Source organism: Zea mays, chromosome 3 (assembly GCF_902167145.1).
Source record: "Zea mays cultivar B73 chromosome 3, Zm-B73-REFERENCE-NAM-5.0, whole genome shotgun sequence".
NCBI classification, from domain to species: Eukaryota; Viridiplantae; Streptophyta; class Magnoliopsida; order Poales; family Poaceae; genus Zea; species Zea mays.
In genome coordinates this window covers 191,051,703-191,063,276 of record NC_050098.1, presented here as the reverse complement: position 1 = coordinate 191,063,276, position 11,574 = coordinate 191,051,703, and the positions used below count along the sequence as shown (strand labels likewise).

Below are 11,574 nucleotides of genomic sequence, written 5' to 3'. Positions count from 1 at the left end.
GGAGTAGAACTTCTACCATACACTACCACATGCCTACCGTATACGTAAACGCCAGTACGCTGTATGCAACGCGATCTAACAGGTTGTGGTGTAGATCAAGTGCAAGACTGGAATGCCAGACAGTGGATTACGCACAACGCACTACGGCTACACAGCCATGATGAGAATGGCCTTTAGCCCTTTACCACGTGCTGGATTGTAGTGCTACTGAAATCAACCCTCAGATTCGTTTCCAAGTACATTTCTAAAGGCACGTGATCTATATGTCTCTAATTAGGATCATACTAGCTAATTACCAACAAATGAGCTTTCATATAGAATATATAAGGGCATGTTTGGATCCTTGTGGCAAACAACTAATTTTAACACCTTAACCTCTGTCGGCTAATAAATTGACTAATTATCAGCCAGAGGACGGACAAACTGTTTGTCCATTAGCTATTTGACTTTGCTAATAGGTACTAACTAATAGATCATATAAAGAGAGAGAAAAACATCTATTAGCCAATTAGCCAAGTCTCCAAACATACCTGACTATTTTTTGCTAGCTAATTATTTATCAGCTAGTTATTAGCCACCGGCAAACAATAAGCCAGTAGGATCAAACAGGGACTAAAGCTAATAAGTCACAATGAAACACTATATTAGTAGAGACAGCAGAACTACTCAGTTCTGGGAAGGGGTAGTGAGTAAGCTTCCGGCCATGCAGATGAGCTTGCCTTTTCAACTATCAGGTGCTTGTGCTACAACATCGCTAAAAAAAGGATTATACTGACCTACACATTTGCAGAGAAGACCGTGGAAAAGGTATCTCACAAGTGCAAGAAACACCGGTTACTTTTTCTACTAGGGATCATTTCCCCCATAGAATAAAATTAGTAACGAAGCAATGGTGAAATTGTTTGTCATTTGTGAATGGATAGCTCATGGAGATGAGCCATGTCAGTGTTGGTCGTGCCGCACGCCTTCTCCAGGGGGTCCTTGCAGCGCCTCTGGAGCTCAAGGTACTTGTCCAGGTTGAAGTTCTGCCTCTCGATCAGCTTCCTCTGCCGAGATTCGAACATCCTTTCCATGAAGTCTCGGTAGGTTGGGTCCCTTGACGTGATGAGGAAGTATGCGTATCCCACGATCAGGCCTGTCGTGGTCGTGAAGAACGTGATGGGCTCCATCACGTCCCACGAGAACTCCCAGAACGTGAGCCTGAAGAAGAGGCCCACCTGGGTGATCAAGAAACCCAGACCAGACCAGAGGATGCGCCGGACCTGCTTGTGTGCCAGCTTGTTGATGTCTTCCAGCTGCACCTGGAGCTGCTTGAGCTCCTCCTTCCCCACATCATTCTCAGGTGTCAGTGCAAGGGGCATAGCTTTCCGTACAAGATCAACAATCTGTATAAAACAAGAGCACCATCAACATGAATGAGGAATGGTAGTTAACATTTCGCTGATATGTCCCATAGTTCAGCTTGCAACAAGGCTCCAAATTGCACATCACGTTACTGAATAAAGTGACAGCAGTGCATAACTATTACGAGACTATTTAAACAAAAAAAAAGGGCGTAGGGCAGGCATTGTGAAAAGCAACCGACTTTGAAGTTAGCTGTCCCTGTCACCAGACGCCCACTATTTAAGTTTTGCTACCGCACTATCGAAGGACAGGCTTTGCCCGGTAGACTGGTAGCTCGGTCCATCTGTGCAATACACAACACGAGCAGTCTAGATAATGGGCAACGCATCCTGTCCCTGTGCGACAAGCCACACGAGATAAAGGCAGTGCAAAGGGCCAAAGGGGCAATGGCCTCTCCAGTGCAATGAGCCAATGACTCATCGTGTACGAGAGGACAGATCAAAGTAGGAAAAAAAAGAGGCACCAATCAGATGCTTTACAAGCGAATGGATTCCTCCGATGGAAGAAAACCGGATGACTTTTCCACTGGTGCTGCCGGCGTGACCGCGTGGGCAGCCGAGAGGAGCACGCCGTGAGCCACCACCAGTCTACATGCATACAGCATACGGCATACCGATCGCCTTTCCCTCCAGAAAGCGCCACCGGCAAGTGGATTGCTACTGGTCTAAACAGTACGGCTACGATCTCACGACGGTTTCAAAGGCCAGTCCCGATCAGTAGTAAGTTGGGAAGGTCGCACGAAGTGCACAATGAATATTTGCAATTCTAGACTGGATCTATGGACCATATGTGTAACCCGTAGGCGATGTAACCCTGGACCATCGCTTGCACTTGCGGAAAGGTGGGCAAACCCCGCGGCCCGTGGGTCACAACTCACAGTCTGGAACCTAATGCTTGCAGTGTTGCACGGATCTGTACTTATAGGGCGCGTTTGGTTCTCTTCTCAGGAGATGCAGCTGCATCTGTGCGTGCAAAAAACAGCGTTCGTTTGGTTGACCGTATACATCGAGACAGGCCAGCACGAGACTTAAAGCAGTTCGGGCCTGGCTCGCATGAAACGCCTCGCGCGGGCGTTCGCGCGCGTGCAGGGTTGAGCGCGCAGGCGCTTAAGCGGCTGTTAATTCGTGCACGCAAATCGAGACACTTTTTTGTTTGTTTTCCGATTATATCTTTCAATTAAAAGATTTAATTACCGAACCGTTTTCAGATCTGTGTTCTACACATTTTTGCGAACAAAACAAGACCAGTCATGCTATATATATTTCAAACAAAAAAATACATAATTAAGATTAACATATAATTAGTGTCTATTAACATATAATTAGTGTCTATTAATACATTTTTTATTTATTTAATAATTTTTTAACTCAAGCAACAAGTATTCATGCAACCAACCAAACAGCATCTCTCATGAACCAGACTAAACGCATGCAGACAACCAAACACACTCTACTGTATACACTCAGCCAGGCCAGTTGTAGCCTGGCTGAGCTAGTGCGAGCCAGGCTCGCCTGGGAAGCGAACCAAACGCCCCCATATTAGCCGTCCAGCCGCTGAGCCGTGTGAACGGTGCTTTAGTGACACAAAATTTTGCCGAACAAAATTCTCTAATTCATCAAATAAAATCCCCAAGCCCCATGCCTTGCTTGGTTATATCGCATTCCCTAATAGCGTGACTGGTTTGTTCTTCAGGTGAGCCTGACCAAAGTTGGTTCACGAGAAACAAAACTAAAATCCGTTTATCGAGAGCGTGGCTCGCTTCGACAAAGCTGAAACGAAAATGAAATCCGTTTCTCAAGAGCCTGGCTCCTGTTGCATTGCGTCCCACAGTGCAAGTGAGCGCAAACAGACAACCAAACGCTGTTCATCGGCCCGCGGCCCGCCAAATGCACACACATACGAGCAACCAAACAGCAGATGCTGCATCCTGGCTGGCTCAAATACAGGCTACGCTATAATAAGATATCCGGCGCCACCGGTATGGACCCGGTCATACTCATACCTGACAGTATGAGAGAACAATCGACGCACTAACGAACGGAGTCGCCGGCGGCGAGCGAGCCGGATAGAACGCAGCTTAAAAATCAAAACCCGGAAGCCCCCAATGAGTTACCGCCCGGAGAAGCCGAGCGTCGAACGCGGCGATTCTACAGGGGGATCAGGGAGGGATAAGGTATTAAGGTGTGGGGGAAGGAGAGGGCGGCAACGGCAATGCGAGCTGACCTTGTCGGGCTGGAGGTAGACCCTGTCGCGGAAGAGCAGGACGACGCCGGCCTCGTCGAGCGCGCCCGCGAGCGCCGCGGCCTCGGCGCGCGTCCGGGCCGCGCCGGAGTCCTGGCACGCGCGCAGCAGGTCCGCGTACGGGATCACCTCCCCGTCCCCGAGCCGCCGCTTGAGCGCATCCACGTTGGTCAGCCGCATCAGCCGCCTCGCCTCCGCCGCCGTCACCTCCTCCTCCCCGTCCCTCCTCGCCGCGTCCGGAAGCGACGCGTGGCCGCAGCGCTGCAGCGCGAACGGCGGCGGGACCCACCGGCGGGGCTCGGCGCCGCGCCCGATCGCCGAGGTAGAGGCCGAGGCGGCGGCGCGGAGGAGGCGGCGGGAAACGCGCCACATTGACGACATGGGTCGTGTCGGTGCCTGTCGACCTCTCCCTGCTATTTTTCTTTTTCTGATGCTGCGTGTGGTAGCCTGGTGGGTCAGTGGGTGGAAGGAGGGATATGGGGGAGGAGGTGATCAAAGGAGGAGGGAGGGGGCGGGAACTATGGAGAGAGCTTGGGCCTTGAGGGGAGGCAAGGGCGGCGAAGACGGGAGGAGAACCCGGGACAGGGAGGACGTGTGTGTGTGTTAGGGGTGGGGGTATTTTTGAAAGAGGTGGGACTCTCTTTCCTTTCTCGTCCGCCATGGCTTCTGGCTCTAGTTGGTTTCCCGGCAGCTGCTTGATATTTTACGCCGCGTTAAAAATTTATCCACACGCCTATTCAAAATTTTGTTTCTCGAAAGATCCAGCTGCCTGTTGTGCAAAGTTTTTTTTGGAACATAAAAGCTATTTCATCAGCTAATGAAAAGAGGTAATTGTTTTAGTTAGTGTGTGCGTAACAAAATCATACCAGTTTGCGTTGTTTTTTTTTCTTCTTCGTGGAGAAGGGAAGAACATGTTCCTTTCAGCTTCAGCCCACCGCGCCCGATGTCGATATCAAGTTTTATCAACACGCCGTGAACGCGGTGGGCGCGCACCACGAACAAACCAACCTGATGGCTCATGCGACGCGCCCAAGGGATGAGGCAGAATGGCAGATGCACTGCCCATCTACCCCAAAAGCGAAAGGTTTTACTGCTGCACGCCCGCCCCAGTACCCCATTGCTCAGCTCGAACTAGAAAGCAGAAACCCACTGGACACTGACTGACCAGCTGCCTGCCATTTTTTCTACATGTGGTTGGTTGTAGTGTGCTGCGGATATGAGCCAAACACGCCCTTAATATCTTCATATTTGTTTTGTCAATTATAATTAACAGGCGATCGAAACTAATGGGTCATTTGTTTGCGTCCATTTCTCACGCGACAGCACGTGAACGTCCCGAGCAGCCCAACATTGCCGACCAGCATCTCAAAATTTGCGCGTGTAATCAGCTCCCAAGCGAGCACGCTGACACTGACAGTGGCCAATATATATTCAGTAACGGTGCATGTGGCACTGTTGCAACAATTTAAGAGTTGCGGGATTCCGACTTTGAATCTTTGACGGCAAGACAAGATAATTACATCTGTGTGAGAAATGAATGCGAGTGCCGTAAGTGCGTTGAGATGAACATGTGTACAGTTCAGTAGCATCCTTCCTTCATTCCTTCTAATCTGTTCTCCCATTTTCGCTGTGCTTCCTCCTAGAAAGGGTTTTCACCATCCCCTTGAGTATCTTCCAGAACCAAAATACGTTCATCACCGCAACCACCGACGGCACTGCCACCAAGCTGTAGAACCCTAAGCTGAAGATGGATCTCGCCTGGGAAACAAGGGTGGCAACGGCAATAGAAAACGATCACACTTCATGAATTCATGAGTGCACCAAAACCTATTTTAACAAGAAGAAAAAAAACTTCATGCTGCTGCAGAAGCACCGTAGCAGCATAACACAAGATGTCATATATTTTTTTCCAGCAGTTGCGTGCAGCCATGCCGCTACAGCAAGATATGTTTTCTGTGGCAAGCCGTTTTAATGATGAAACCTTATGTACAAATAATTCTGTAGCTGCCAGTTTTTTCAGCTGCAAAATACCATAATCATAAAGCGCTGAAACAACCATAACTTTTGATAGTTTATTAGCTTCATTCAGTGTTTCACAATTTCTACATTATTTTTTTGCGGAACATTGATGAACTACCTTTAATGTTAACAGAAAAAAAACACTGTGGATCTTATTCTAAAAATATACATTGTCAGAAGTCAATGGATTTCCACAGATGCCCAGGCTAACTGGTAGTACCTCTCGGGGTGGAAAATTCAAATACCCATACCTGATCAAGATGAAAATACATATGGGTGAACATATATATGAATAAGATTATCCGAGCAATCTGTATCAGACGAAAGACAAGTTAATCAAAACTATCCATCAGAGCAAACGGGTCACTTAAAGAGAATGTTTAGGGTATATTTGAAAACTGAGAAGCGGCATCCAAATACTTATGGTTAATTCAAAAAAAGAACTCGAATACCAGGGGAAACTGTCCCCACGGCATTGCATCAGGAAGAAACTTCTCCCACATATATCAAGAAACACCTCAAAAGTCGGCTGCGCTAGACGCCACCAAGTGCCTACGAGACATGTCTGCGGCCATCGGACCATGTGCATTTCGCTGAAAGCGGCTCATCAGGGAACACAACCGATGAGGGATGTTTTTTAATTTAAATTTGCTACCGTAGGGATTAGAACCTTAAGACCTAAGGTACTACCAACTAGACTACACATCTGTTCGCTTATGGTTAATTCAAACAAGATCATAAAAGTTTTTTACGACAAAAACCCGTATTCCAAAATTCAAAATGACTCTTCTTGTGTTCCATAAAAAAAAGAAATCCAAAATGATCCTTACCAATTTGTATAGTGAAGCCATCACTAATCATTACCCCCAGCTATCACATCTTCAAAACAAATCATATCAAGGAAGCTGCTCCTCCATCAGAAGTTTTAGATTTCCATTTGATTTGTAAATGAAAAAATATATAAAAAATTGGTACATTTTTCACTTAATCTGGTCAAAAACCTAAAAAAGGATAATCCTGCAGTTGACAGTGTGGGATATTTCTGTGTGCAGTCTGGTGTGAGTAAGCAGCAGAAATAGTAAAAGTAGCAACTACAGCTGCCAGGTAACCTAACTATGCAATGTTCTAGCATTTAGAGACAACTTTCCTGAACCATGTGCATTATGACTGTATAGAAATTTGTTCTTTAAAAGAAATTGATGACTCGTGAGAGCAGTTGTTGTACCAGCCATCCAACAAATAGAGCCACACCATTGTATAAGTAAAGATTGCAAGTCTTCTGACCAGCAACGTCCAAATACCTGTAGGGATCATTGCAAACTTTAAAATTAAAATGAATCGTAGCTCCAGCTCTTACTTCTTACTAAGCAGATTAGCGACAAAGGATATTACCATCTGAGGTTCACAAAGGGAGTCGTGATTTCGGTGAAGAGGACCATGAGGATGTACATGTGTGCTTTGCCACTCAATAAAGCAAGACCAATTGCATACATAGAAAGTCCGTGATGCAAGAGCTGAAACATCAATATTAGGAAAACTAGCTCCTGATACAGAGGAAACCACAACCAGAAAAACTCCGTTAAGAACTAGAGCATGTGCTATTTGACAGAGCGATACTTACATACTCATTTCCACCTAAAGAAGGAAAATACAGCATGATCATCGTCAAGTCTGTCAAAAAGTAACCGATCGAGACCTGCAGAGGCAACAACTTATTTCTTATAACATTTTCATGTTCTTTTTATTCTGAAAGACATGCAGTATACATGGACAACAAATCGATTGTCCTTAAACGGAGAGAGAAATAAAGTTGAAATGCGCAGCTTACCCCAAACATGCAATCGGATAGCCATGATTTTCTGTCAATTATTATGCTATTGTGCGCATCTTCATTGAAGAGGTCAGAGATCATGACCAGGTAGAAAGAAACGGCAGCAGCTACCAATGCATGGAGTGTAGAGAAACCCCTACCAATACGTGGCATTATATAATCAGATTAAACAAAGCTAAAGCCATTTCCAGAAGAAGAAAAAAGAACAAAACTAAAGCCAAAAATATTAAGAAAAATAAAAGTATCTAAAATGTTGTGTCGACACATATCTCACCTATTGTTCCACTCAACCTTTTGCCTGTTATTTAACATACTGTAGCATTTGAAACATCGAGAACTGACATGTCGAGTCATCTGATATACCTGTAAGGAGAACAGTGAGTATAGCGTGATACATAGTTACAGGAATAATTCGATCCAACAGCTTGAAACAGTACTCTTCGGTAAGCTCAAAATTTCAGAAGTATAATGACATTATCAATTGAAAGATAGTAGCTGGCAGAAATAAGAGACAAAAAGTAGCCAACCATGTTATGTTGGTCCCTTGTCCATATGACCAATAGAATTATTTTTTCCCTAACTCCTTTGGGGCTTCTTCAGTTAGATTGGAGGGGATTAAATCACTTCCTATTCAAATTTAAATAGGAAGGGATTTAATTACCATCAATCCACTTTAATCCACGTACAACCGAACACGGCTTTGATGTGAAGGATTATGTGGTTCATGGAGAGACTTGCCTAAGTTTTTACTAACCAGTAACCTTTCTAAAATGTTGCAAAAGTTTCTCAATTAAGTGCTGTAATGACCGAACCGATATATCTACATATTTTGCCGATTACATCGAATTTATTTGTCCAAAGGAATTTCCATCGGGCGGCTGTTGTTTTTATTTTTAGTAATTACCAACAAGCTGATGAAGTTATATAGAGCCTTCAGCAATTCGCTCGTCTTGAATATAGACAAATCAATAGGCTAGGCGTTACCTTGACGCGTTATTGTAGCCTTGTAGGAACATGAGCACACATCCACAACTGATCTTGCACTAGATTCTTTGTGTAATTCCTATGAAATTTAACGCACTGCACTTGTAACTAGTGTCCTACGTTTATATCACACCGATTGTTTACAACAGCTGTGTCGAAAAAAATAGTTTTTTCTTGGTAATCGTAGCGTCTCCCTATATTTTTTCATGTTTTTTTTTGTTTTCTGAAAACTTTTTTTTTTGCACGCGACAAAGAAAAGGACAGAGAACCAGGGAATTGCAGTGCCGAATTAGGTCGACATCAAAGCGGCTGACGAGGAACCTTTCCTTGACACTAGCGGTGCACATGGAACTAACTAAAATGTATACAGTCTCGGAGGAAGCTTCTTAGTTTGTTTAAATTAAACACCGAAAAAGAAAGGAAAAAAAAAGCTCTTCTGCAAAACTATTCAACACTAATGTCGTCCACAAACTTGTATTGCGCGCCTACAGCTACCGGTCAGGTCAGGCGTTGTAGAAGACAGCGACCGGCACCTAGATAGATGCATCATTAGCTAGCGGCTAGCGCCGGTAACGACCTACATTGACTTCACCAGAAGCAGAAGATGAAGAAGAAAAAAGACGTATAGTGATGAAAGGTTTGAGGGTTTTGAGTTTGGACACAAAGAGCAACAGGCACAGCTACTCCGTACGTCGCAGAGTAATTGAGTAAAAGGAATGAACCGTGAGCCGATGGTTCGGAAGGAACGAACCATGAGTTCATAGTTTGAAATCCAGCTAGTGAAAGGGGAAAAAAACAAGGAGGGGGCCAAGCGAGGGAAGCTTACGGCGCCGCACATGACGATGCCGGCGAGAACCGACGCCGGCCACAGAATCTGCTCCTGGGGCCCGAAATTCCCGTGCATATCCCCCCCGCGCTACCGGCTCCAATCGACCAACGACCAGGGGAGAAGTAGCAGCTCCGGGATGAGGCACCAAGACGGCAACGCCTACATACGCCTTCCCAGAACCTTGCGTTCCCAGTCCAGTCCCTGGAATGAATGAAACACGCATCGCCTTTCAGTCTCCCGCCGCGCCTCCCGCAAAGCTTGGCAATGGGATCCCCTTGGCAATTGGCAGCGCTTGGGGCAAAAAAGAAAAGAAGAAGAAGAAGAAGCTGTGAATCTCCGCGATTTGGTACCTGGATTCTGGATAGGGTGGGTTGGGTTGGGACTTGCGGCGTAGTCGTCGGCGCTTTGCTTCCCGGCTCCTCTCTTTTCGTGAGTTTCTCGCTGGAGCCGAGCGTTGAGCGGAGCCTCCGGGCTTTTAAAGCGAGGGCGCGGTGTGCACGCAGACGCAGCACACTGCACGCGAGGGGTCGAGGACTCTCGGCGCTCGGCCACGAGACGGACCCGAGCTAGTTGTCTGTCTCCACCGCTCGCCAGCTGATCAGGTTCGTGTCACGTCCACGAACAGTCTCATTTCATTGCGATTCCCAGCCGACTTGCGTAGTAATCAGTTACGACGTATAACAGCTGACTTGCCGCGTACCCGATCCGTTTCGCAGATCGCTCAGGCTCTGATCAAGGAACTTCCCCTATTGAAGGAGAGACATGAGAACCGTGCTAGTGCTGCGGTCGCATGTGACCGCGTTCAATTGCAGAGGCCATGTAGTTTCCCTCAAAGAAAAATATATATATATATATAGCGGCAATCAGTTTATTATTTAGCTTGGCTAATTGGCTCTTGCATCTTAATTTAGAGTCGATCATTTGATTTTATTTGCCGTCTTCTAACTAGTAGTTCAGTTGGACTAGTGGCGAGCAGCGAAGTCGAGTGGTTTTTGTCAAAGGAAGTTTCTCTACTCCGTATTTCTTCTTCAGGTCGCGCTTTCCGCTTTGCTTATTGCTTTCTGCTATCTCTTCTCTCGCTGCGGGGTCGCTCTCCTCATCAATAAGAGCATCTCCAACAACAAACCCTAAAATAGAGTCCTAAAATTTGAAATAGAACCACATTTAGAATGTTTAGGGTCTCAAAAGAAATGTTTACTCCAATAGTCAGGCCTTAAATAATGCTATTTAGGAAATAAATCATAATATTAGAAAATAAATGGTTGGAGATTAAGTGGAAATGAGGATAGGGCTCCAGTATATGGGTACTATATTTAGGACCTGAGAGACCGAGCCCTATAAACATTTGATAAAATTTTATAAAATAGGGTCGCTGTTGGAAGAATGTTTTATGGTTTTGAGCCCTATATTTAAAATAGGACCATGTTTAGAGCCTCTCTTGGAGATGCTAGCCACACCTGCGTTGATTCCGACGGGAATCTGAATGCTGCACGAGCGAACTACATGTTGCACATTCCAATCCCTACGTATATACAACAACATCGTTAATTGTCTGCTCCTCACGGCATGGCACAAACAGGACGCTGTGATGTCCAGTCCAAGCAAATACACTTTCTTGCTCCACAAATCGCAATCACATTTTAGGGTCTATCTGGTAATAATATTTTTTTCTTTTAAAACATTGATTTTACAGTACTGTGTTTTGCAATTCTCCTGACAATACCATTGTTTTGGCCAGCTCGAATACTACTAGTTGTTATTTAGATACAAAATTGTAAACCAAGGTATTTAGAATATAATGGTTTTTAAAAAATGCAGTTTTCAGTAATGTAGTCAAACACCTTATGGTATAAGGGAGCATATCAAATGCAAACAGCCAGTTGATACAAATCGTACAAACCAACACGTTGGTAGAAGTGAAAGGGTGTATTTTAAACTATACTAAGAGAGATGAAAGTATTGTTTTTGAAAGTTGATGCACGATGGAAAGATTATTCTGAAAAATCATCATGACGGCTTGTATGGTTTCGTTCCCTTCCTATAAACTGTGGTATTCCTAGAAACTACATAAATACTTTAATTGAAAATAGTCCTTTACACATTCTCCCTCTATTTATCAAAATAGTTAATGTACTTCCTCTATTTTATCAAAATAGTTATTGTAAGGAAAATGGACCCCGGGCCATTTGGCTAAGTAAGTTTTGGTGTTTGATGATTAACACAATCTGTGGACTAACAAGTTTCCTAGTGTTTATGTTTGTAGTTC

General features: G+C 45.0%; 2 protein-coding genes across 6 annotated transcripts; both read right to left on the bottom strand.

The window, feature by feature from the left end:
* Nucleotides 1-619: 619 nt before the first annotated feature.
* Nucleotides 620-4,217, bottom strand: LOC100381807 (Calcium uniporter protein 5 mitochondrial). The gene is made up of 2 exons (NM_001174603.1): nt 3,628-4,217; nt 620-1,385 (listed from the first exon to the last, which is right to left on the bottom strand). The coding sequence occupies exons 1-2, from the start codon at nt 4,024-4,026 to the stop codon at nt 906-908; spliced, it is 879 nt and encodes a 292-aa protein (NP_001168074.1). The 5' UTR covers nt 4,027-4,217; the 3' UTR covers nt 620-905.
* Nucleotides 4,218-5,029: 812 nt separating this feature from the next.
* Nucleotides 5,030-9,903, bottom strand: LOC100279422 (TRAM LAG1 and CLN8 (TLC) lipid-sensing domain containing protein). Of its 5 annotated transcripts, none has more exons than XM_008676673.3 (9): nt 9,659-9,903; nt 9,306-9,509; nt 7,770-7,858; nt 7,493-7,631; nt 7,286-7,360; nt 7,057-7,178; nt 6,890-6,965; nt 5,916-5,975; nt 5,030-5,403 (listed from the first exon to the last, which is right to left on the bottom strand). In XM_008676673.3, exons 2-9 carry the CDS (start codon nt 9,381-9,383, stop codon nt 5,251-5,253), a joined length of 792 nt encoding a protein of 263 aa, XP_008674895.1. In that variant the 5' UTR covers nt 9,384-9,509; nt 9,659-9,903; the 3' UTR covers nt 5,030-5,250. The 5 variants fall into 5 exon arrangements, with proteins under 5 accessions (XP_008674895.1, XP_020406021.1, XP_008674896.1 ...); XM_020550432.2 differs by having other exon boundaries at nt 5,834-5,975; nt 9,659-9,757; XM_008676674.3 differs by having other exon boundaries at nt 5,885-5,975; nt 9,659-9,757.
* Between the last annotated feature and the right edge of the window lie 1,671 nt (nt 9,904-11,574).

Excerpts from the sequence above, each read along its gene's own strand:
- LOC100279422 (XM_008676673.3), bottom strand. The coding sequence starts at position 9,383 with ATGCACGGGAATTTCGGGCCCCAGGAGCAGATTCTGTGGCCGGCGTCG. Across the intron at positions 7,179-7,285 it reads CTTTAGGTGGAAATGAGTAT|CTCTTGCATCACGGACTTTC; the intron begins GTAAGTATCGCT and ends TTGATGTTTCAG. Across the intron at positions 5,976-6,889 it reads CTCTATTTGTTGGATGGCTG|ATTGCTCGGATAATCTTATT; the intron begins GTACAACAACTG and ends CGTCTGATACAG.
- LOC100381807 (NM_001174603.1), bottom strand. The coding sequence starts at position 4,026 with ATGTCGTCAATGTGGCGCGTTTCCCGCCGCCTCCTCCGCGCCGCCGCC. Across the intron at positions 1,386-3,627 it reads TCTACCTCCAGCCCGACAAG|ATTGTTGATCTTGTACGGAA; the intron begins GTCAGCTCGCAT and ends TGTTTTATACAG.